Consider the following 26,864-nt stretch of genomic DNA (forward strand, 5'->3'; position numbering starts at 1 on the left):
AGCTGAGAATAGAAGATGACACCAAAATTTACACACTACAAAGCTACCGAAGAAAACCCCAAACAAACCAAACTTTAACCTAAAGTCACAGAATTTAATTTCAAAACAATATGCAAACAAATGTTGCTTGCTTTCCAAGGCACAGTGGTGTAAACATAAAAACTGCAAATGACATGTATTTAGTACAAAAATATAAATACTGTTAATCTAAATGACAAAACAGCACATTTTTCCATGTATAAACCTTCTTTAAAAAATTCAGCTTTACTCATTCATTAAATGTAATACAATAAAAATAAAAACTATTCTTTTAGTGCTACCTATTTCCCTATTACATCAGCATAAATATGAATATTCAAAACATTATACTCTTTGCTTCATTATAAAAGAGAAGTCTGGCTGGTTTTTTCCCTAACAAAACTGGTCACCACATACCTGACTGTGAAGTGTGATTTTATCCAGTGTGAAATGCTTTTTGAAAGACTGAATCCTTGCTGTATGACATTAGTAACTCTGACATTAAATTATTACATTGTCAAATAATCTAAAAATTAAATTCCTGAAAAAACATCCCTTCTTTAAACCCTGTATCTGAAAAACCAATGCAAAGTGAATTAAAACATTGTTTTATTGCTAGAAAATACAAAGAACTGTTCAAACTGCAAAGAACATTGAATTGTGCTAATTTCACTTTCAAATGAACCAACAGTGAATTTACAAAGAAAAAACAATGTATTTCCAGCTCAGCCTTTCTTAAGCAAACAAAAATACAAAAATAATCCAAGTCATACAGATTTCACATCAGTTTCCTACACAGAATCTCAGCAGTGATTCATAAAGCTGATTCCTTGGCTGACTGGATGTGATGGAGCAGCTGATTACAATAGACTGGCGTTTGATGCTTGTGTACAACCCCTTCAATTTCTCTCACCAGCAGATCTGGATATAAAATGCTTCCTTCCTTTAAAACTTCTGTAAGACAAAAATAATGTTTTATAAATCAGTAGCTGCTTCATGTTTCTCTACCCAAGTTCCCTGAAACAAACCAGGAAATTGTTCTACAAGTGGTGCAGTGATGACAACACAATTCCTCCCTCCCCCATTTGCTGAGGTCTGTATTTTGATATTTATGTTCATCAACAGAGGCTGCTACACTAATAAATTCCAGAGAGCCCCTCCTGCAGCTGGGATATGGTCACACCCTGCAGTGCTCCATATCCTGTTTACCATCTCTAAAGTCTCTGGAGGTTCAGCTGCCCTGCTGCCTCCCTGGGGAACACTGGGCAAAGCATTCATTCTGCACACAGGTAAAAGGTCAGAGCTGATCCACTGAAACCCCAAGGAAAGCTCCAGCCTGGCAGGGTTATCCTCTACCTGTAGGTGCTGCTTCATGAACACTCAAAATTATGATTTAAAAAACATTGTTAAAAATATATATGGCTGAAATTCTTACCTAGGACTGCTTTTTGGAGATTTTCATCTGGGTCATCGAGATGTACCAAGAGCTCTTGGTACAGAAACTCAACATGATTTTCCATTGAGGATTTCACATCACTGTCCTTTAAGCACTTAAACCAATTAGCCAAGGTGTGAGCAGCTGCCAGGCGCACCTCGCACGAGGCATCGTCCAGACGCTTCAACACCTCTGAAAAGGAACCAAAATGCTCTGGCAACACTGCAGCTGGCTTTTGCATTTGAAAAAACAAATGCTTTCTATCAACATTCATATTATTGTTACAAATCTGATGTACTTTTCTATTGTGAGCATAATAAATACATGTATACACTGCTTCTAAAATCTCTTAATTCATTGTTATTGGATGATTTGTCCAAACATTAATAAATGTTATTATATTTATTATATTATATTAAATATTGGATGTTATATAATAAATGTTATTGTATATATTATATTATATTATATTATATTATATTATATTATATTATATTATATTATATTATATTATATTATATTATATTATATTATATTTTGGATGTTATTGTCCAAACATTTATAAAAGGCATATACAGAAGTATTTAATTAATTGAACATTATCTAGCACTCCCTCTAACAAAGAACTATAGATGTCTATTTATGCATTACAGAACTACAGAATTTAAGTATCTATAAGTTTAATAAAGAACAGCATTTGTATTAATTTGTTATTAATTAAATTATTAAATAATATTAATTAAATTATTAAATTCAATATTACTGTTTCAGTGAATTACTGCACTGCAGACTACGTGAATATGCAAGATGCAGAGACATATATAGTTTGAGAATTATCTGATCATGTATGTCTCCAAAATAAAAAGATTTCTAGTGTGCCATGTAAGAAAAAATATCAGTTGCTAAGATGCTGAGTTGGGGAAAGCCAAATTTATTTGTCTGTACAAGAACAAACAAACCTGGCTCAAAGCATAGTCTGTACTTCTGAATAATGGTTTAGCACTTCATCCTAAGAGGCATTACAGCTCCTAGCTCTAATTGGCAATACAAAACTCTAAATTAGTTTTCTTTGGGTTTTTTTTTTAGATAAAAACCCAACCCACTACCTATTCAGGTCTATTTATGGTACACTGAAATGGTTTGCTCTTGGCTCTCACAGCACGGAGAACAATGTGACTTCCATTTATACACTGCAGTACTGTTCTGCTCTCACTATACTTAGCACATTATTTCACATAGTCCAAACTCTGAAGCAATGCAGATGAGCTGCTGGCAAGCCCTGCACAAACCAAAGTATTGAGTGAAGTTCCACCTAGTGGTCTGATGGATAATGACGTTGGGAATACTGCTCAGTTCTGCCAAACCCTTAAAAGTCGAGCCAACTGTGGCATTTGGGTAAAAAAGCAAAAGTTAACATTGCAATCTTGATTAAAACACACAAACAAACCAACAATGCCCTCACCCCAAGTCTACTAAAGCTTTACACATACCTGTGTAAGTGTTCTTAAATTTATCTGCATCGAATTGCCTCCCACAGACTTTCAGAAAAACATCAACAATACGACAGGCCATCAGTCGAGTAATTTTAGAGTCTTCATCCATGGAAGCAATAATTTGGGGCATCAGCTCATCTTTCACTCTTAAGATCTACAGTTAATAAGAAAATCATTAAAAAATATGCTTAGTGTTACAGCACTTACCATTAGTTGTGGAAGATACTTGTTTGCTTAGTTAAAAAATTTGCTATAAATGTTACCCTGAAAATCCCTGAGGTTAGAGAGCTCTAATTTTGCCTCTGTGTTAGCTTGGAAAACGAAAATCCACCAGTCAGTCACCCAGCTCATGAGCACTCAGTATACAAACAGATGAGTTTTATGTAATTCATATGTATGTTCAAGGTTGTAAAAGCTTTAAACCTCATTCTGCTTTAAAAAAAAACAAAAACAAAACCAAAAAAACCAAATAGTGGCGGCTCGGAGCGAGCGTTGCGCACAGGGAGCAGCAGGTGGCGCCCTCAGCCCAACGGGACGCTCAGGGCTGTGGGCCTGGCAGGCTCGGAATTGGAATTAATTCCGAGTGTTTCACATCAGCCATTAATGAGAAATAGGCATTAAGGCACCGATTCAGAGAAAAATGTTCAGCTACAACAGCAGCTTCTGATATCAGCGTTTTTGTATATGTGAGCACTTTGTTCAATTAAGGTCTGGTATAAAGACACTAAAGACTGTGAACATCTAATAACATTTAAATTAAATTTATGTTTTAAAATGACCTTGTATTTAACATATTTCCAGTGCATAATTTCCAAATGCTAATTTTGTTAGCAAAGAAACTTCAAAAACACCCCCAGATTCAATTAATGCTTTTTCAGGGATGGGTAACAACTCTTCAAGTGCCAGCCCTCCAGTCTCTATTCATATTCTTCATGTTCCTTTTCAAGTCCTCCTGTCCTTTCTCAGAATCTTTAGATGGTTTTTTATTTTCTCTAAATGGACCTGTGGGCTCCAAGGCAACCAGACAACTTGTCTTTGCCACGTGACAGCATAGCTCATCCTGGCTGGCTCCAGTGCTGCTGCACAGGCTCTGCCTGTGTGTCCAGTAATGTCCAGCACCCAGATTGTTGTGTTAACAACACCCAGACTGTTGTGTTCACAATGGTCAGTACCTCAGGCTATAGAATTAATTAACTGTTAGAAAAAAATATCTACAAAATTTGATGCTACTCAGTTTTACACCTCAGCATTTTGCTGGCTTCAGATTTCTTATTAGGATGTCATCATCCCTCCTCTAGTGATTGTTTCAGTCATTAACATTCAATTTCAATTAATTAATTTTATTATGAAGACTGTATGTCCTTCTGAAAATATTACTTACCCTAAGGATTTATTCTTTTTTTCCCCCTTGCATTTATTTTGTTTTCCTGCCTAAGATTTCAAAGGATGAGAAAGAGAGAATTTACCTCTTTTGGTGAAAGCATTTCACAGTGGATGAGAGCCCAAAGGCACAATACAGCTGTAGCACGGATGGCAGCTGCTGTTCTTCCAGCATGCCACTGCAGATTAGGAGCCAGGATGTCTTTTATCACAGTCTCAAGGTAGCTAGGGAACAGCCTGAAGCCAAAAATAAGAAAGCAAAATAAAGGTTCATGAGAAAGTGATAAAGAGACTGACAGGATGTAAAAGAGAATTTTCTAACATAGAAACATAGGCAGAAAAGGGGAAAAAAGGGACTTTGTAAAAAAATAAATAACATCTTCTAAGGCAATGTTATTGTAATGTATGTGATAAGCTTTTCACAACTTATTTTTTCTAGATAATATTTAAACAAATACCTAACATTCATAGAAAGGAGAGGCTAGACTTACTCCCACTTCAGGCAATGACCATGACTCAGTGTTATCTTGGTAAACTTCTTACCTTCTCTGTGTCTCACCTTCCCTGTGAGTGCAGTGGAGATAACACCCTGTGCAGTGCTGTGAGGATTCATTAATATCTGTGAGGCCCTTTGAGACTGGCCAGGCAAAAGTATTTATAATGTGAAAAGTATGAATGCTATTGATGACACTGATACAGCTGGGAGCCTACACAGAATATTTCAGCTCTCTCTTGGCTCAGAAACTTGTCTCCCCCAAAGATGAGTGGTCTGTCAGATTTTCTGATGGTGCCAGTCCCCATACTAAGGTTTTTTATTACAAACACATAAATCTGTGATGTTTTTGCTGATGCTTTTTCCTTCTCCTCCATTCAATGGGTTGTCATAATGCTAAAGGTTGCTGTGAGAGTCAGCAATTACAACAGGCAGGATTCCCTCACACTTGTTTAGCTACAGCTCAATCTCAAATCAAGAGGGGAAAAAATTACAGATCTTACAAGTTAATTAATGTTTTGCTGCATTAGTGGCTGGCTGTGGCTGGTAACTGAGGCTCAGGTTATCTACTGTGCCCTAGAGAGCAGCTGGCAGTGCACAAACAGACTGAACCTCCCCCTGACTGTCCCTCTGAGCTCTGTTCAAAGTGCAGCCCCTGAGAGCCCAACAGCACATCCCCACCCTGCTGCTTGATACAAAGGGAACAAGCTCTTGTTGACTTTTCTGAGAGTCCCACACTGCCAGGGTGAATGAGTGGCCCCTTTAGTGATGTGCCAAGACACAGGAGGAACATAACAGCTCCATGTTAACAACTAACAATTACCAGGGAGTGCTTTAAATAGAGTCCATGCTGCAGGTAGTCCCTGTTGTCCAGGTATTACCTGACTAAAGCACCAGCAGCTGCACTGCCAGGCCTCAGCTATGTGCTGACACACACCTGCACATTGTGGAAATAGATCCACCAGGTTGCTGCTTCCCCTTGGCAAGGGAGCCCTTGGGCTCTGAAGAAGTCAGAGATCCATCCACTGCTGCTTCTTGTCAGCAGATGGCACTTAAGGAATAACAAGAAATCTGACATCCCATTAGACACATCTAAATCTGTAAAACCCTTTAGATGTGGTAGTTTAAGCACATTTTTAAACATTAATAATTTCCTGTTTAAAAAGTTGTTGGAAAAAAATAAAACTAATGATCAACATCATTCCAAATCTCCTTTCAGCTCCAAAGCAAAAGCAGCTCTGTGCTGTCTGTGCTATCTGATCAGTAGCTGCTTCTGTTTTTAATAAAACTTTCTGTTAAACTGCAGTGAGAAAACAATCTGTCAAAACACCAAGGTAAATTCCATCAGCATTATGTTAACCATGGTGCTGTGCTATTTGTGAGAATGTTTGTTCTAGTGCCTTGAAACAGAATCAGTAAAACAGTATCTGGCAATTATCTCACTCAGTCGTGTCAGACTCAAACACAATTAGGTGACCACACAACTGTGTTTAGCATAATAACCAAAAGCCTCCCTATCCAAACTCTGAGAACCATTTCAAGGACCTAAACAAATTACTGACAGCAGTGAATGTGAGAGTGCAACTGGAACTTACTACTGCTCCCCAACACTATCTCTCATAACCATTAACATTTCATTTTTGCTGTTGCTGATGCAATTAAATGCTCCTTCTTTCCATTTTCAGATCTTATTGCTGTAAATCTGTGTAACTTCATTCTAAAAGTCAGTAATTTCCAGGAAAGGACATACCCTGTCTGTGCTGTTTGTATTTAGAGTTGATACTTCATTCTCAGCTGGATACAAGAGCACTAAAATGTGATGTGCAGAGACATAAATACCCTGCTCTTATGCAGAAGTTTCAAAGCACAGCTTGGGTTTGCATTAAAATTGGTTTTATGAACTTGCATACTTAAACTTTCATTCCATGTTAATTATTTTTTATACATTTTTGTTTGGCATTGGTTCCTTTTCTGCTTTTATGACACTGCTGCACTTTGCCTTATATGTCTTGGGGTTTTCTGTGTATGCTTTTGTTGTTTCTTTTTTTAAAATGTAACATCCTAAACCCAGATAATTTGAAACAAAATTGAATTGGCATTTACAAATCAAAACCTCCAGAAATGTTTTGCAAACAATGCTTCAAACACAAAAACTCCACATGTTACCTCCTACATGCAAACATTTGCTGTGTCCATGGTAAGCATGATCAAAACTTCAGAGGCATTTAGCTGCTTCCACTGCTTCTGAGTCTTGAAGATAAACCTACTGGTAAAATTCATGGCTTTGCTTTTGCTGTCAGAGCACAGAGCCTCATTATGAGCTGGGCTGGACCATCCCTGATCCAAACAGGTTTGTGACCCTCCCTGGGTGTATCTCATCTGACAAAGGCCATTCACTCACACTGCCCTGAGCAAAACAACTTCCAGCATGCTGGCTGCAGAGCTGGGGTGCTGTGTGGCCACACTCACTGAATTACTTTGGAACATTCTTCTGTTTTTTGCACACTGATAATTTCCCTTTCCTGAGAATATTAATGAAGCTGGCAGCTCACTGGGTTGGGTTTCTTGGTTCCAAGGGCTTTGCATTCTCAGTTAATGATACAAACTGGTTTAAAACAAATAGTCGGATCCTGGAACACTTCAAACAGTTTTCAAAGTGTTTTTCTTTTTTTCTGGATTGTAGAATATCTAGATTAATCTTATAACTATCACTCAGTTACATGATTATTTAAACAAGTAACTGACCACAGTTTTTACAGTATTTAAACAAGTAACATCCCCCCTCCCCAATTCTTTTCCTAAGAATCCCCCTTTTAGCTTTCAAAAAGTATTCTTTTCAACCACAGCTCTTCATTTTCTTTTTGAAAACTATCCAGATCTGCATGGCATTCCTTTTAATTCCCAGTAATGTCACAGGTAGGAAGACTGCAGTGGAGGAAGCCAAGACTTCCATTTATTTATATATATTTTTTTTAATTACTGCACTCTAGCCTCCTAATCATAATTAAAAATTACAGCAAGAAAAATAGGCTGAAGGAAATGGTGGGAAAATCTTTCTTCTTCCAGCCACGCTCACATGGAGATGGTTATAGGGGTTAAATAACTCCCAAGGCCATTCTTTCTTGGTGCCACTGGAGTTTTCAAATAGCTGTGTGAAATCAGAGCTGCACTTACCCCTGAGAATTGATGGTCTCACTTGCTTTCTGCAACAACTGGGATAAAACAGTGAAGAGCTTTAACCTCATCTGGGGATCTCTGTTTGGCTGCAGACACGTCCTCAGAACCAGAACAAAGTCATCCAGAGCTTCACCTATGACAGCACCTAGCAAACAAACACAAAGGCTTTTTTCAGAATACTAGTAAGTTCTATTTACATGTTTCATATGTGGGTGCATTAAAATTCCTAATACAAGTGGTGTTAGAACAGTCCTTAGCCTCCCACTCAGCTGTATGTGACACCATATTGGGGGTGCACAAATCCCCAGGCTGACTTCCCACGGGCTCAGGTACCCCAGTTTTGGCCAGGGCAGCCTGAAGATCAGTTCCCCATGTCTCATTTAATCAGCCTGGCATGGCTGTACCACATTTACCCACAGGAGCTGTGGCTGCCCCATCCCTGGAAGTGTCCAAAGCCAGGTTGGATGGAGCTTGGAGCAACCTGGGATAGTGGAAGGTGCTCCTGCCCATGGCAGGGAGCTGAAACTTGATGGTCTTTAAAGCTCCTTCCAACCCAAACCATTCCATCATTTCATGACTCTGGAATGGATCTATCCATGACATCCCTGAGCTGCTGGGACCATCAGTACCTGAGGCACTTTGGCTGGAGGATTAATGCTGCTCCCTTGTAACTCTGCAAGTCTGAGGCTATGCACAAAGCTTTGCTTTTCCTAAACTTAATGAAAAACTACACTGGACCTGGCATGACCCTCACACCTCTGGACACAGCAGCATTAGCTACACTTTCTTCTTTCAAGTTTTTCCACATGCAGCATTTGAAATGTTCATGACTCCCAGAGGCACAGGAAAGGGCTTGTTTGAAAGGATCGGCTTCAAAACTTGGATAATACAATTACTGCAGCAGCATTCCTTCTTCCTTTAAATAATGCTTATTTTCAGCTTATAAGACAATCCAAAATATGATGTATTTTAGAAGCTACTTGAAATAAAAATATCTTCTAAATTAACTCTTTAGTTTGTCAATATTTTCACACCCTGTGAAAAATTTAAACAATAAACAAACAAACAAAACTCTAAACTGTTATCCCAACATTTTAAGAAGTTCTTTTCCCACAACTGAGGGAAATTTGTGCCTTTCTCCTTGATAATGACTAACATCTGCCTGCTTTTAAGGAGGAAGACTGCATAAGACTGTATGCATGCTTTATTCTGCAAACTTTTTGCTGTAGGATGCTCTTTTTGCTCTATTTTTGCAATAAACTACTTTCCTTTAGGAACTTCTTCAGCTTTGCATCCTTAAGATGCACATTCTATCCAACTCCACTAACTCAGAAAATCCTTCCAGAGGAGACACAACACTGGTATTCATGATGACAAGAATATTCTTCACACATGGGATGGACAGATTGAAGTATTCAAGATTCCAAAACAAGCTCAATAGCATTTAATAATATCTGGAAATTTAATGTTTAAAACAATAATGAAAAAACTCCAAATTTCACTGTCTAGACTGAAGCAATACAGGGTGTTGAACTGTAGTTTGCTAAATGTCTGTGCCAACAAATAGGTCTTTATTTTCACAGCATTTATTCAAGATACATTGCTTCATGTGAGTTCTGAGACATTCACAAGATACTACTACTATATCAAACTGATAACAGCAAATTCAACAGATGGAAAATAAACAAAATAAACTACACTGCTAAATTCAGCTTAAGCATATGCTACTGAAAAACATAAAAACCTTGAAATATGAATTAAGTGAAGCTGATTAAATTGATTAAAAACAACATTATGTGTGGGAATAAAAAGAAAGAAAAAAAATAGCTCTAGGAGCTGCTGTGTCAGACAGAAAACACAGACAATAGCATATTACCAGTGCTGGGTGCAAGCCAAAATGTTTGCCCAGACATTGGATGATTTATTTAGCATTAAGGAAAACAGAGACAACTGTCTAGAAGTCCCTCAGTCATGGAAATGGGAGCACAAATATACAGAGAAGTTGGCCTCTCAAATCTCACACTGAAGTAACTTTTTGTTCTTTCCAGAGATGAAAACCAAAAAAAGTACTTATGCTGCACAAACCAACAAGTGGGTGTTTCACATAGGTTTGATGAGGGTTTTCTGAGATTCAAAGATTAAATGCAGAGGATATATTCCTTTTAAATATACCTGTGCAGTAGCCACAGTGATACTTCATGAAGTGACTGTCCCCATCCCCGTTACAACCAACAGAAAGGAAAAAACAAATAAACAGGACTTTTCATAATCCTAAAATGGGTGTCTAGGTGGAAAGCACTGCCTGTCCCCATGTCCCTTGCTGCAGATGCCAGCTGGGGGCTGTGGCAGAGGAGTGCTCACTGTGCAGGACTGAAGGAGTGAGAGATGTACACCAGAGTGTGTCACTCACCTTGCACAGCCACGTGCTGGACAGCCTTAGTGAGGAGCTGTTTGTCCTCTGAAACACTTGTGATTAGATGGGATAAAAAGATGGAGTTTTGGATACAAGCTACATCAATTTGTCTCTCCTTAATCCTCACCTATTTCATTCACCTGAAAGTGCATTTTCCTTAAGTGCTTTTAGCATTCTCCCTGCAGCCATGGAATCTCTGGGAATATGAGCTGCTTCACCATTTCTTTTATTTTCCATCATGTTCTTGTGAAGGTTCTGAATGTTACACTGTTCATTACAAAACACAAGCTGTCTGCAGGCTGTGGAGATCCTGACTGGATCTTTTTTAGAACTAAATAAGTCATACCTGAATGGGTTGTGATGACCTCAAACTGCAACACTTCTGGGGAATAGCAGCTCCACCCTTCACAGGACACTGCAAGCCACTCCAGCAACTGAATTATGTGCTGCTTGTAGAGACCATGAAAGCTTTCCAATTGCTGCACTGCAGCTAAGGAAGACATTGTTTTCTCCACCTGTTAGAACAGAGACAGGATATTTAACTGAAACCATTAAAAAAACCCCCAAACTTTTAAAACTTATTCTGTAAGAAAAGAAGGGACATGGGAAGATTTTCATAGCTTCTATTAAACAATCAAGGCTGATATTTAATGTCTGTCTATACTACATCCATTAACTTTTATTTGAAGTGAAACATTTGTCCTGATTTCAAAATGAAATCATCAAGAACACAGGAACCTAACAGCAAAATGAGAGAGTCTCTAACCCGTGTGCAGACCTATCCAAAAACTAACCACATCATAAAAAAGGCTCTTAGTGGTTTTAAAGATGTAGTGATTTTTCTCCTTAATTTAAGAATGCTTTAAAACATAAAGACGGGGGAATTTCTCACAATCCCAAGCCATGGTAGCTTCCAGAAAGTATTGCTGTTGCAGGTAAGAGAAAATATGGAATTTCCCCTCTTCCCTTTCTCCCCCCAGTTTTAATAATGAAAGATTTCTCTCTTTGTAGTAGCTGGGCAAGCTCATCTTGAAATTCACAACTTCTGTTGCCTAGAAGTACCAAAACTCACTGTTACATCAGAAATACCTTCTTCATGTTTAGAGCTAAGACTATCCTATGAGACATGCAAATAAAACATGTACAAATGAAACATGTAAGAAGAACTACTAAATGAATTCCAGACATGAGCATGCTTGGCAAGGATGCCTATAGATCCTCCTAATCACTTGCAGCAGAAGTGTTTCAAAGCAAATGAAAATTTGCTTTTACAGTTCCTGAAGGCTCCTACCAGAAGTGTAAAACTTCTCCAAGGAGGAGAGTAAAAGCATGCTGGAAGCAGGATCTGTAGCCTTGGTGATTTCAGCAGACTGTGAATCAGGAATGGGGAGCAAGGCCCTGTTGGGAACCTCGCTGAGGAATAGCAAGAGCTGCCAGCAGGGCCAGTTCCAGCAGGGGAAGATGGAGTGCAGTGCTGGCAGTGACATCACTTGACTCCAAGTGCTGCAGTAGAACTACAAATTGTACTCATATTTTTAATATTTTTAAGCTGAACTCAACCACACAAGTTAGCTCAAACATGTCTAGGACCTTTAGACTCTTCCAGACTAATCACTTGCCAGACAAAGATGTTTTTATGGAAGTACCAGATGTGGAGAAAATAAATGAGAATTCGAAGAAGAAAATAAATAAATCAGGATTTGCTAAGGACAAAGGTTACTCTTAAAGCAGGTTTGCCTGCCTCAAGCACAGTAGATTTTTCCTTTATGGAAACATTCTGCCAGACAGCCAAAACAACTCAGATAAATGAATATTTTACATATAAGTTACTTGTAAATTAATTGTAACATTAAACAGAATGTGTCAGGACAGAAACTATTCCTCATTTTTAGTCCCATCAAAACACATAACACACAAGATTGTTTTCCATTGAACAAGAGATACAAAATAATACACAGTTCACATATGATTTAAAGTAAATTTTGTGCTTTCAAGAATGCAATTAAAAACAAAAAAAGAGAGAATAAATTAAATATGCCAGCAGGTTGATGCATGTTTTCTCATTAAACAGTGTTTCACAGTTAAATAAAAATTAACGTGATTTTTCTTTCCTCTATTTGAAAGCTAACAAGTTTAATAACACAATATTTTCCTGCTAATAATCAGTGTGCTGAAAGAAGAGCCAGGATGGCACAGGGCACTGGTAATGAAACAAAACCTTATTTTCAGGTCACCAGTTAAATCCCTGACAAGCTCAAATCAGACTCCACCAACTGATACAGCTTCAGTCCCTTTGGGGCTGTGGCCCACCCTGCTCCTTGTGCCTCTGCTGGGCTCAGCTCGTGCTCTTGGTCCATTCCCTCAGCCCCCAGCAACCACAGACACGATGGACACAAAGCCAAAATTCAGGCCACAAAGCCAAAAATCAGGCCAGGCCTGAGTGTTCACCACCAGGTCACAGCAGTTGTGATCTCCACTGTCTCAGTGGTCTTCTGTCCCTTTACAATAAAGCCTGAATTAAAGTTCTATAATGCAAATTTTTTGAATAATTTGTGGTTATACTCAATATCTTTTGAGTCTGAATACAGATTTCTTTTCTGAACAAAAACCTCATATTCGTACAGCAGCTGTGATACTTTTGTTCTACATGTTCCAAAGTTATTTTAACAGGCACTTCTTGCCTTCTCCAAGCTCACTTTGAAGTTTTGGAATAATCAGTAACTGGAGAAAAAAGATAAAATTCAAGCCATATTTGTCTTTTTGACAATTTTGAAATATAGCAATTATGTAATCTCACTGCCAGATTTTGTATGTGTCTAGCTGAAAGAAAGGCTAATGAGAAAAAGGATTCTTATCCAAAGTTCTGTCAATTTAAAAAATCATCTGGAACTGCAGGAACATCTTAAACCTTTAATAATCTCAGGAGATTAAGTTTTCCATTTATGAAAATCAGGATTTATCTCCATGAAACTGCTTTCTTCTTAGGAGTATGAAGTTGTAAGGTTCTAAATGGACATTGCTGACTTTATAGACCACTGCAGGGAGAAACAGGCGAGATACCACAAAACATTCCAGATCCATCTAAGGATGAATTTTGTTTAAACCCCCCCCTCAAGCAAAAAAACAAAACCTCCAAATCCCACTCCCATAAGACAAATCATCATCCCAACCCTCTTTGACCTGCAAAGTCTTTTCAGTACTTGTTTCAAGCTTTGTTCCACTTTATTTCTTCCTGAAGAGCTCTCTGAGCTCTCCTTGGAGGCGGCCTGTCAGCTCTGGGGCCATAAATACTGATCCTGCACAGGCCTTTGGAACACCATGCCTGGGAGCAAGAGCAAAGGAAGCAGAATAGCCACTGCACTTAAGGTGTGTGTTTGAAAAAAGACAACTGGGTTAGGACATAATTGTACTGCATGAGGATGGCTCGCTGATTTATATGATATTTAGCTCCAGGAAGAAAGAAAAAGAGAAAAATAAGGGGGTGAGATAATGCTGAGCCAAAAAGCTCATCTATTATCTGGGCATGTACAGCTGTCCTTGATTTTAAAGCATTCCTGTGACATTCAAACTTTTGTTTCTTGTGGGGAGGTAAAAAGGTCAACTACTGTAAAATCAGTCTGATATTTGGCTAAAGATGAAAAAATCACATCACATTTTTAAGGCCAGTAGTACTCTTGACCTCTAAGTGAATTGTTCTTTAACAGCCAGAAAATAAATGTCAGTTTTTTTGTGAATATAACCAAACATTCCCAGTTTAAAAGGTAAATATCAACAGTTCAACCAGCACCACGAGTATGCCCAAGGCTTTGCCGGATCCAGTAAAAACATAAAATCTTGGACACTTCTTGTTCTGAAACTTTACCTAACTGTGGACAGGTGGTTAACACCCACCCAAAAAAAGGGCTCTATGAGGCCCATGGCTGCCCCCATCCAGGTCCAAGATTCCCATGCTCCAGTAATGCACCTCAAGCCATCTATTCTGAAACCTAACCTAAACACACAGAAACAGAAAATTATAGTTGTAACTGCAGCTACAGACCCATACTAGATGCTTCTGATTACAAAATAAAACTGAATTCCTTTTCTGGAACCAGAATGTATTTTAACTCTAGGAGCTTTTAATCAAAGTTATGAAGAAACATAATTCTCCAGGCTCTGCTGTCCCAAACTGTAAACGCAACTCCAGATTTAATTCTGGTACTAACCATGTACTGTCAGAGATGCACAATCTCAGACTAGCCACAAATACTCCCCACAAATAATTATGGCTCTGTTTCCACAAAGTGTCTTATCAATATGAAAAGACAAGAACAGAACAAAACATTCAACCAGCTCATAGTTTACCTTTTCTTTAAGGTCCTGAGAAGATGGTGTTGCCATTATGGTCACCAAAACTTTCATTAGCTGCAAGCTAATTTCTTTGCAGTCTTCCTGGCACACTTCAATCAATGCTTGCACACAATAAAGCAGCTGCTCCATATAAAAGACCTATTTATTAATAAAAGCACAAATTTATTATGTTTTCTTAGCAAATATAAGGTTTTCTTTAAAGGAGAGATATGGGAAATGACAGTAATTAAATCTGAGCACTGTATAATCCCTTACATTGCTAACACACATGTTAGTTCTTCTAATTACCTATATTCTATGTTTTACAGAATACAATATAATCTTCCTCCCACACTGTTTGTTTGTGTTTACCTTGTCCTGTTAACAAAATAAATGACTCTGCTCTTAATCAGACAATGGTTCCACTGGTGAATGGTGAATAAAAACATCAAAGCATTTTGGAGTGCTTGCTGATAGTACTTTCTCTTTCTCAAGTGCAATTATTTGTTACAACTCTTTGAAATATAATTCCATGTTTGACTGTCTTGGATGAACAATGACAGCTAAATACATAAACAAAAAAACCCTGAGCCTTTGCTTTTATCTCAGCCAATTTATCTCATTTGATGCCATATCACTCATGTTATCTTGATCCAACTGATACCAGTTCAAGTCAATACTGTTGTCAGTTAGTTTGCCATGACTTCTATGATAAAGTGCATTAGATATCCATGAAGCTGTCAGGGAACAGAAGGGGCCATTGTTACAAATTTACTCCCAAAAAATAAATTAAGTCTAGGAATAGGTTAGCCATAAGTGTTATTAATCTCATGGACATGGTCAATCCTTAGCTAAACAGTGTCTGTGCAGCATTTACTGGCTAAAATAGAGATTGTTTTCCAAGACTAAAGGCTGGAACAATTCTGCCAAACTTTCAGCTGCAGAGGGATCTGACTCCTGGAGCCAATGCCAAATGGAAGTGGTAAGCCTAAACCTCACAGCAATTTTGCAGCTATACCTCAGGGAATGGTTATTTGAACAATCAGGTTATAGTGCTTCCACTTATATGAGCTCCTAATCATCACAGGCTTCATGGAGATTAAGGTTAATTCCTGCACCACTGGTACATATTCCATTAGAGAAGAAACCTAATGAGGGAAGAACTTGAAATGTATTTCTTACATTGGCTCAGAAAGACAATTAGGGCAGATTCAGTCTGCACACATGAATAACTGTTTTAAGGGAGGCCTACATCTGACATGAAGTCAGAGCTCCTCAAGGCACTGCACTGGCCCTTTTTTGGTCATCTTAACAGCAGAGGTCTAACAAACTCCTGGTGGAATGAAAGCCAGGATTTCATTTGTGGGGAAAACTACAGGGATTCCTCTTGTGCATCTCTAACAGATCAATTTCTACATTTGAACCTGGGAAGGAAAAAAATTCCTGCAGGTTAAAAAATATCCATTCCATGTTTAAGAGAATTGCTCATCTCCTTATATAGCAATTGGTGAATATTCTTCAAATGCTAAAATAAAAATGGTCTTTGGGCTCAGCTATTACCTTGGAAGTAAATTTCTAATTGATAAAGGTCTTCCTTCTAGACTTTCACTTAAAGAGAAGAAACTAAACCCAAAAGTTTGCAAAACATTCTCCTAAATATATACATAAAGTGCGGGTACCTGCCTTTTAAAATGGAAAATAAGAATGGAAAATAAAAACTGGGTAACATTAAGAGGGAATCTTGGGAAGACTGACACACCAATTACAATGTACTACAAAAAATTTTCAGTGATTTTTACTGATGAGGATTGAAGTGCATGATCTTGTTTGGATTGTGAACACAAGGAATTTCAAACCATGGGTTAAACTCTGCCTCAGGACCAGCCAGGGCAGTCCTTTGTTAGTACAGTACTTACTAAACAGCTGCTTGTCTCCCTGCCTTGCCTCTTCATTTTCTTATCACTATATAAAGTCTTTTAGAGCAGTTCTCAAACCTGAACCTACATCTGCTGAGAGGATGGACTGTTGGTAAGTCTCTGAAAGCAGCAGAGTTGCCCAGGAGACCCCAACATGGCCAGGAAGGACAGGAAGCTCCTGTTTTATATCAGACACATGTCCACAACTGTATCCTGAGACAGGTGTGCAAGGGAGGGATAGAAATGGGAGCATTTAGGGACAATAAGTGCAAAAGCAGTTTTCTCATGTATCCTGCTGTGTGTTTTTCAGCCTTCCTTACCTCCTCAGCCCTCTGACAGACTCCAGCCTGTGACAGTGTGTTGCCAAGCTGGGCCACATGAGGCTGTAAGATTTCTCTTGGGCTGCCTCGAATCACTGCAGCCAGAATCATCACACAGGAGGCTTTGGGGGTCTGCTCAAAGGCTGGGGTGATTAATTTCAAAGACACCTTAGGGCTGACAAACGTTCCAATCAGTTCTGCTGCTTTCACACTCTGAAAAAAGAACGGGAATAACTTGAGGATTTTCCTGAAAACACGAAGACTGTTCAAGGTATCATGGCCTTTTTCTTTTTATGATTCCAGCTGTTATTTTAAATGCTTCAGCAGTTGCCTTGTAGGCCTTTTCCACTTGCTCAGTAATGATTAGATGCATGAAGAGATTTTCTTGACATGTTCAGTAAGCACATAATAAGACATTGCAAGCAGCCCTCACCACATCACACAAACTTCCAGGAGAAAGCAGTGCACAGAAACAAAGTTTACAACTTCACTGTAATAAAGTTTCCAATTCAGAGTAACCAGATGTTGCACATTTAGTGGTTTAGCACTTTGTCCCTCAAATGCTGTTCTGAGGCTTGCCCTTTATGTATCACCCCTGTTTGTTAAAAACTGATTTAAAACTAACTACAAAAAAAAGGAAGGAGGAAATTTTTGTTATTGTACTATACCTTGAAGCTGACATTACAGATCAGGTTAAGTGTGGAAGCAATGCCATGGGGGAAGTGCCCACTGCTTTACATCTTACTTCTTTAACTGAAAGGTTTAAATTACTGTGTATTCCCCATGACAGGGACACCCTTTGATCCCATTCCTGCCTTGCAGATGTATCAGGATGTTGTATTCCACATCAAATACCACCACACCAACACCAGGGCTTACTGCCTGACTGATGCCCAATGTTTACAATCATGTGCATGAATAAAGAAACAATCAACTACTGCAGCACTACCTGTGCAACAGGAACACTTCTGCCAGTCCTACAGATTTCATGGTTGGGTCATTTCCCAAAGATGAAAGCTTTCTCTATCATTTATAGTGTAGTGATTTAGCTATGACTTTTTTTTTTTTTTTTACCTAATTAATACTTGAATAATGCTGGTATTTTAGTCTCAATAGAAGCACACAGTAATGAGTTACACAGTTTAAATCTGCACTATATAGAGTTGTTTCTTTTCACTAAGATAGGACTCAAAGGAGTTGTAACACCCTCTGTGTAGATGTGAACTCCATTCTCCTCCATATTTCCCACAGAGAAGGAAAAAGACTCTTAATGCTCTGAAAACTGGACAATACAGTTAAAGAGTTAAAAAATATGATTTCATATATTTGTACTGATCCATTTACTCACTTTAATAGGGCAAAAAATTGAAAGGGTCTCATTTGGTAATACTAGAGTGGAGAAAGACATGGACATTCTCCAAGTTGGTGGCTGCTCTGCAATGGGTTCCTACAGTGACAAACTAGAGGAGGTTATCTCAGTACCCTGGGAAGCTGCATCACTATGAGATAACAGGCATCCCAAACCAGAATTTGCTGACTCTTATGTTTGGCACAAGGAAAAGTACAATTAAATACCGAAATCATCTCCCAACCAGGAATAAATCCCTGGAAGCACCTGTGAGAAGAGCAGTGGTGGAATTCCAAGAAAGAGACAAGTATGGCCAATAAAAGACAAGGAATAGCTATGTGCTGCTTGAACACATATTTTGAATTTAGATTTATAGCAATAAGTACTTGATAGAAAATTTGACAGGACAGCAGGCCTACATGGCCTGATTGTCCTAATTTTTTATGTTTTCTTTCAGCCCAGCTGAGAGCAGGAACCTAAAGAAAAGCCTGATTTAGGGTTGGACTATCTGCATCCAGTAAGCAAAACACATTCTTCCAATTTCCCAAAGCAGTAAAACTTGTGACTTTAGAGTAAGTTACATAGATATATTTTTGTTATACATATGTTCTCTTCCTTGAGTAGAAACAGGAACAGAAGATTTTATCTTAAAATTGTAAAAGCATTTGTACCACCTGTCTTTCTTTTGCTAAAATTATTTCATGTCTTCAACTGCATCTGTTTTACTGGTTTGTTGATCAAAGTGTTGAAAGAATCGACTTTTAGTAAAAATCAAACTAATTATTCCTCACAACCCCCCTCAACCTGCATTTTCCAAGCATTAAGTCAAGGATTCAAACACTGAATATGGGTATCACATGGAATAAACATTCCTCAATATATGGTTGGATTATGGAGTAGGGAGAGGTAAGTGGAATTAACTTGAAAGGGCATGACCTGCACATTTTTTTACATTGAATTTGTTGCCCCAAGGCTTTTACACTTTAATCCACTGCTTATAATTTTCAGAGAGATTATTATCAATGCTTCATGGGGTTGGCATACAAACGAAACAGTATTTAAATAAATTTACTGTTGGTCTTCATACCAGTAACAGAGGAATACATTTATTTTAAAAGATTAGGAAGGTATAATGTGTACATGTTTTTAACATCCATATAAAGCTGAGCCTGATCCTTCACTCATGGGCAATTCCCAGTCACCTAAGGTAAAGTCAACCTTCTATAAAGTCTTTATTCAGTGTACAACAGCTACTTTAGCAGATCAAACTTACATTTTTAACCACTTCACTTTCTTCATCTGAGCATGCCTGGTACAAAGTTCTCAGCAGCAGCTCCATGTGTTGGGTGATGTGATCCTCTGCATGCAGCAATAATGTGTACAGGAGCTGGGATGCTTTGATTCTTGTGCTTCCAAGCCAGTCTGTGATATCATGACAGAGACCTGGGAGAATTTTGTAGAGGTTTCTTGACACAAGTTCCCGACAACCCAGTCCTGGTCGAGTCTCTAGAAAAAACAAAAACAGCACAAAAAGAAATATCAAAAGAAAAGCCCATGCTAACAATCTCAGAAAAGTTTAAAAGCTGCAAGGTAAGAGCTCTGGGTGTCTGCTTCAGCATAGAACAAAATATTCCAAATGCTGCTGAGGAATTTACCTGTGCAAGTTGCATTTCCTTGCAATATATTGCAGAATTAAATATTGCAGAATTAAATACTGCAGAATTAAAACTCCACACAGCTCTTTGAATATTTATCTATTTATTATTGGATGGTGATTTAGATTTATGTTTTAAAATATTTACAGCAGAAGAAGAGAAAGAGAATTGAAATGAATCCGTGTCTTTACCCACTTTGGAAAACACAGCTTAATAATTCCATTTTAATTTTGATAGCAACACAAATCCCATGAAAAATAAGCTGAAACACACACAGACAAACAGAAGAAAGACTTTTGCATGGAAATGATGAGCTCAATATAATTTGGAGGAGGAAAGAAGGTAGAAAGCACAAACAGTACAGAAGACATAGCTGCAGTAAAACAGACAATGTCAATTGTGCCCTCTAAAGGAAAAGGTTAAAAGTGTATCTGGCAAATTGAAGGCAGAAAGGGCACAAGCTATGGCTTGTACAGATGCTGTGTAATAGATCAGGCCAACAGATTGACAGTGTTTTAAAAATCACAGCTATTATATAATCTCCTTGCTAAGGCTTTTCCAGGAGAAGCAGCTCACTGAAGTGCCTCTTCAATGTTTCAGAAATGGAATAATACATTTAAAATGGTGATACAGGAGTTGGGGGGATATAATTTTTTTTCTTAAGACTGAATTTAATTTATAATGACTTTGTGGAAAGTGAGTTTTTGTGGTTTGATTTGTCTTTTGATTTCAAAAAGAACTCAAAAGTGTTACAAAATATATTCCTTGCCTCAACAAAGGACTCAGATTTCTGGAGAACTAACAAACTTACCTTTCCCAACAAATGCCTACTGTACTGTCTTGGTGATCATCAAATTTAGTTGTTAGTTAATTTATAAATCACTGAGATTCAGAAGAGCAACTTCACCAATATCACAAACATCTAACAAATGTCCTGTTCTGTACTTTAAATCTGTGACAGCCCTTTCCAAAAAACAGCAATAAACTTCTTTAGAGATTTTTTTCCTACAGTCTATTTTCTTTTCTTAACACTGTATATGTTTATACAAACAAAATCTGAAAAGTTGTTCTTTGATAAGCAAGATTTCATAATTGCCACTCACAATGTTCACATGCTGTTTTAAGAAAGAGACATCATTCATTATAAGGTGTCAAAATACACTGAATGTGTGAGTGCATTTTTTATTTCTGATACAGAGTTCTGTAAATGCTCAGGAAGAAAATGACTGAGCTGTCTCAGGATATTTTCCTACACTGGCCTGTGTAACTACAAATGCTAAAAGGAAAGCTGACTAAAGTAAATGGTCTGAGGATACAAAAGGCTTAGAAATACCTATGAAATACCTAACTGGGGAAAAAAATAAAATTCAAGCATCAGGACATGAATTGCTGCTTCTTTTGTCAATGAAGGAAACATTCTGGATTATGAAAGCTGACAATGAGTAGCAAAAGGTCAAATAAAGAAATCAACTTGAGACAGCAAATACAGACTGGCATCCTATTGAACCCGAGGCAGAATTTTGTTTGAAGAGTTTGGCCCATTCTTTATCAGCAATTCCTTCATTTCAGATGTTCAAATGCAGGCATTTATCCCTGTAGCTACTCCTGTCAAAGACTTCCCTGCTATAAACTGTCTGCACCTGTATCCTGAGGCAATGAGTGCTGGGGCTCAGTGCAGGCTGTGCAGTGCCTGCTGACACCAGGGCTCCCTCTGCTCCCCTCTGACCTGCAGGATCTGTCACTGGGAGATCAAAGCAGGGCTCCTGGGGCAGCTCCATTAGTCTGACAGCTGGACAAAGCTACTTAAGTAAAATGTACTACAGACACACAGTTGGGAAAAAAATATTCCACTAAAGTCACAAGAAATGGCCACAAAGTAATAAAATACCCCAACACAAACCCCCATCCCAATAAAACAAACCAACAAAATGTTCATGGAGAGCAAAGAGAAATGACACAGATAATAACAATCATCCATACAGAAGCTGTGGTAGGACACCACATAAGGTATATCAGTGTCTCTGATAAAGTTCCGTGTCTGTAGGATTAAGCAGCCAATCATCCTTTCCTCTGACTTTTCTACTATTTGTCACATCAAGCATGTATATTGTATTAATAAGACGTACAACTTGGATGTAAAGATAAACAACAAGAAATGATACCTAAAAGTCACCATTAACTTGAGACTCAAGTCCAAAATTATCAGGCCATTTCTTTAAAATATTCTTTAGTATGTGCACATATATATAAATATACCCATATATGTCACATTCAAGCCTTAACTGCATCATTCTACCAAGAAAAATGCATGAAAATTCAATTTAATGTGGAGCTGGAATGTTGCCCAAATTCATAAAGCATATTTATTGTGGTAAGGAGATTATTTAGGAGATCACATATCATTGAATTATGAAGTAATTGGTAGATGTCACTTTCTAAAAAGCCCCACCACAACAGCTTACACACACAAACCCCAACACACACCCTGACAAAACTAACCAGGGTAACCCCATCAGCTGTACAAATGGTAATCACAGTTCCAAGACAATGAAATTAAACCTTTTATGACCTTCACTATATCATGGTCATCGCAAAATAAGGGACTGGAGCTTAGACACTCAACTTCATCACTTTGTGTCTGTTAAAAGATTCCCTGACTGCCAGGAGAAGAAATATGTTTCTGCTATGACTAGTGGAAGTTCTTTAGCATTTCCAAACCCCTGAGGTAAAATTATACAGAAAATAAGGAGGAAAGAAAAAAGATTGGGAAGGATGACAGATCAACTTGCCTGCCTTCAAAGCTAAACAGTTCTGTCAAACCAGTCACCATTATGAAGTGCTTCCCCTTTCATTGAAGCATTACTGAGTAAAACAACTTTAAAGAAAAAAAAAGAAGTGTAATTCAAAGAAGAAAGAGCTCCGGAACCCACTGTCATGGAAAGGATTTTGCTGCTGGGTATTCTGTGATGTGATTGTCATGTAGGCACAAGTCAAGCATGAACCTGTTCTTTCACACCAAAAGAGTTTTTGTTCAGTTAAATATGAGTATAGAAATCAATAAATGAGCCAGTTAAACTCTGTCTTCCCCCAGCTCCCATATACATATTTTTAAACATTAACTTTGTGAACCCAAGACAGGAAACAAGCTTCAAGCTACTGCAAACACAGTGTTTGAAAGCCACCTATAAATCATATGGTACTAAAAAGTAAACTACCCATTCTGCACATCTTGGGGCTTTTGTGTATAATAAAGGAAATTACTCTGTTCCCACATTCTTCATGTACACTGGCAGATTTTAGGTAGCATCCCTGTGTCTCACAGAGAAGTCTGAAATAATTTCATTGTAAATTTTTCTTAGCACCAATTACATGGATCATTAATGCTGTGACCTGCACTCATTAGTCAAGGACTTAGCTCATGGCTTCTTTTCTCCTGTCTTTCTTTCCTGTCATTTCTGTGCCCACTGTGCACCTGGCTGCTGGTTGATGTAGAACTTACTGCTGTTTCTGCACCACTGCTTTACCTTTTTTCAGCATAGGCAGCCTCATTTACTTTCTCCAAAATGAATTTTTGGATTAACAAAAAAAAAAAAAAATAGGTTATTGAGCAATCACTTAAAAAAATTAAATTGAATAATTTAAATAATTTTATATATATTTTATACGTGCTACCTCTCTACATTAATATTACATATTGTAATGAATATTACACATCCTGCTCTGCTGTCAGTACTGCACTGCAGCTCTTGGAGATTATTCACAAAGCAAAAACCACTTTCAGCACAACATTTACCTCCTTTGGGATAATGAGATGGTGAAACACTAAAATCCATCTTATCCTTCAAATCTTCTTCATTCTCCTTCTCCCATTGCAAGCCTATCTTTTCCCAGTAGGTGCAAGCCAGTTTCCTAGAAATAAAATAAGAGTTTTATACCCCCAAAGAAAAACACTTTAAAATGAGACCTCTGGAAAAAACTGACTACTTGAATTCAGCTGGAAGGATGAGAAGCATTCCTGCCACTTAACCTAGGCACATTAAGTTGAGAGTTTGTATTTCTTTTGTACTCAGTGGACAGAGGCCTCTTCTCCTAAGGGGTAATTCTGTCTCTGTCCACCCCTGTCTTTGCCTCTCTCACATTTAATTGAATGTAGCATGAAAGGACAGTATAACAAAAGTTACTGAAGATAATGCTAATATTTTCAGTCTAAGAAAAAACAAACTAACTAACTAACAAACAGAAATGGGAGTTTTGTCCTCCAAACAAGAGGACAAAATCTGTGAGCTTAGTAACACTTCTTTGACATCTATTTAAGGGGGGAAAAAAGGACTAAATGTTCCACATACGTATTTTCAGGAATTTCATCAGTAAAGCTGCCAAGTAACAGAGGGATCAGCTTGTGAAAATATGAGTATCTGTCTCGTAGGTGCAACAACCATTCTCCAATGACAGCTGTTACAGCATGCCGTACCTGCAGGGAGACAAAAAAAACTATGTTAAAGGTGTCAGGAAAATAACAGAAATATAATAAAAACAATATTTGCTTGCTGTATATAGGACATGGTGAAGCACATCAATACACTCAGAAGAAATTACAGGAACTCAGCATTTCCTCACTTGCAGGAAGCATTTTGAGGAACACACAAGGAATCACATTCTCATTTTTCTCCCTGGCTTAGTGCTGCACAAAAGCACAGCTCTGAGAGGAAGACGAGACACAGACCTAACTCAGAAAACTGAATTTTCATGGTTAATTCCTTCCTGAGAATTTAAGAAACGTACATTTCTCTAGAATTTGTGGTTTTCCAAGCACATCTCCAGAAGAAAATTTTCTCTGTTCACTACAAAGGAAAGATTAATTTTAAAATTACTGCTTCAGTTGCATCTTAGGGACCCACACCATGTTTGCTAAGCATCTGAAAAGGCCAGAGAATGAAGGGCCAGGGAGATGTGACAGAGAATTTAAGATAAAATTGAAGGTACCCATTAGAACAAAATCCTCACCACCCTGCTGAACTGGACAGCAGTCACCAGCATTGCTTTGGGACAGATTACAGGCTGGGTGGGACATTGTCCTGGCTTCAGCTGGGACAGAGCTCATCTCAGCAGCTGGTAGGGTGCTATTTTTTGGATTTAATGTGAGAGAAATGCTGATAACACACTGATGTTTACTTGCTGCTAAGCAGAGTTTACCCTAAATCAAGGACTTTTGGGTGTCTCAAGCTCTGCTAGTGAGGAGCTGCACAAACAGCTGAGGGAGCAATGCCAGGAGAGGTGACACGAGTTGGGAGTGACCAAGGGGCTGTGTGGTCCTCAATTCCATCTGGGATTAAACCACGATAGATGTATTTACAGATCTCAGCTGAATGCAAGACAGCTGAAAACGGGGGAAGCAGGGAGAGAAACACCAAGAAACCCACGCCATGGGGATGGGTTTTAAACAGATTTGAAATAAATGCCAGGAAAAGAAGAAGCACACCTTGGGAATCTCATCAAATAACCTCTGGGCCAGATGAGACAGGACATCATCCACAGACTTTCCATTCCCAAACTGTATCACTGCTCCAGTGGCCTGAATCACATCAACACGAACTCTGTAGTGTTGGTGGGAGATTGTCTGCATCAGCGGTTTTATCAGAGACTCTGATTGCAGATGGAAGTGCTCTGTTAGGGCAGAAAGACAGAAACATCAACCATGTGAGCTCCCACTGTGGGCAGGATCCCTGTCCATGGTAGAGGGCTGGAACTAGCTGATCTTTAAGGTCCCTTCAAACCCAAACCACTCTGATTCTGTGTAGCATGGACATATCCATGACACTCAACAGTTGTTGGGGCCAGCAGTGTGAGATGATTTTGGATGGACTGACGCATTTAGGGAGGGGCTTAATGCTGTTCCGCAATTCTATTTCTGTCTCTAAGCGGGTGACAGACCTGGAGCAACATGATTTCTGTACCACTATGAACAACAGCCTGACTAATGTTGCTGTGTTTATGTAGCAATAACTTTATACAGTATCAGAGCTGAACGCCGTGCACAAACCCTCCCCAAGCCCCTCCTGCTGCTACTACCCACACCTAACAGCTCATGGCGTGGTTTTTCTCCATCAGACCATCGAAACCCTGCAGAGCACACCTGTGAGGGTGTGTGCGACCCCTCCTCTCTCTCCTGCCTGCATCCCCGCTCCCTCCTCATCCCCATCACATCCCCGCAGCGCTGCCCGTCCCTCAGCCGCACCTGGCATGGCCCTGGCGCAGGCCCCGGCACAGGCGCAGCTCTCCCGCCTGACCTCGGCGTAGTGGTCGAGCAGGGTGGCCTGGAGGACGCGGGCGATGTCGCCGAGGTAGGGGGCCATGGAGGCGCCGCAGCGCTGCAGCAGCAGGCCCAGCAGCTGCACCAGGCCGAGCCGCAGCTCCTCGCTGGGCTCCGCGCCCTGCGGCGGGCACAGCCGCTGCGCCAGGGCCGGCAGCAGCACGGGCAGCGCCTCGCAGGGCCGCTCGCCCTGGCTGAGCCCGTGGCGGAGCAGCTGCAGGGCGAGCTCCCGGCACCGCTCCGCCGTATCCCCCGCCAGGCAGCGCGACAGCGGCCGCAGCAGCCGCGCCGCGAACACCTCCTGCAGCACCGCGCCCGGCACCGGCCGGCCCTGCAGCTGCGTGCGGATGTCCTCCAGAGCCCGCAGCCGCGCCGCCCGGCTGCAGTCCGGCTGCTGGAGGAGGCTGAGGGGCCGGGACAGAGCCTGAGACAGCTCGGCCACCGCCTCGGCCGCCGCCGCCATGATCCCGGCACCGGGGCGGCCGCGTCGCCAGGGACGCGCGGGGCGTTTGCGACGGAGGGAGCGCGCTGCTTTACGGCCGGGCCCCGGAGTGCGGGGGTACCGCGCGGGGAGAGG

The 26,864-nt window shown here is 39.5% G+C and overlaps 1 protein-coding gene across 1 annotated transcript; it reads right to left on the reverse strand.

Moving 5' to 3' along the window:
• Positions 1-610: 610 nt before the first annotated feature.
• DNAAF5 (dynein axonemal assembly factor 5) lies at positions 611-26,802 on the reverse strand. Its single transcript, XM_005487369.4, has 13 exons — positions 26,213-26,802; positions 25,457-25,641; positions 24,324-24,448; positions 23,771-23,886; positions 19,596-19,828; positions 16,975-17,187; positions 14,754-14,897; positions 10,756-10,924; positions 7,994-8,141; positions 4,413-4,563; positions 2,944-3,100; positions 1,454-1,645; positions 611-972 (listed from the first exon to the last, which is right to left on the reverse strand). The coding sequence occupies exons 1-13, from the start codon at positions 26,748-26,750 to the stop codon at positions 833-835; spliced, it is 2,511 nt and encodes an 836-aa protein (XP_005487426.2). The 5' UTR covers positions 26,751-26,802; the 3' UTR covers positions 611-832.
• Between the last annotated feature and the right edge of the window lie 62 nt (positions 26,803-26,864).

This window comes from Zonotrichia albicollis, chromosome 16 (genome assembly GCF_047830755.1).
Source record: "Zonotrichia albicollis isolate bZonAlb1 chromosome 16, bZonAlb1.hap1, whole genome shotgun sequence".
In the NCBI taxonomy this organism is placed as follows: Eukaryota; Metazoa; Chordata; class Aves; order Passeriformes; family Passerellidae; genus Zonotrichia; species Zonotrichia albicollis.

Bases quoted from the DNA above. Each gene is read 5' to 3' on its own strand.
- DNAAF5 (XM_005487369.4), bottom strand. From the start codon at position 26,750: ATGGCGGCGGCGGCCGAGGCGGTGGCCGAGCTGTCTCAGGCTCTGTCC. The intron at 1,646-2,943 runs GTATGTGTAAAG...GTTCCTTTTCAG, and splicing joins ATTTAAGAACACTTACACAG to AGGTGTTGAAGCGTCTGGAC. The intron at 973-1,453 runs GTAAGAATTTCA...TTTGTCTTACAG, and splicing joins TCTCCAAAAAGCAGTCCTAG to AAGTTTTAAAGGAAGGAAGC.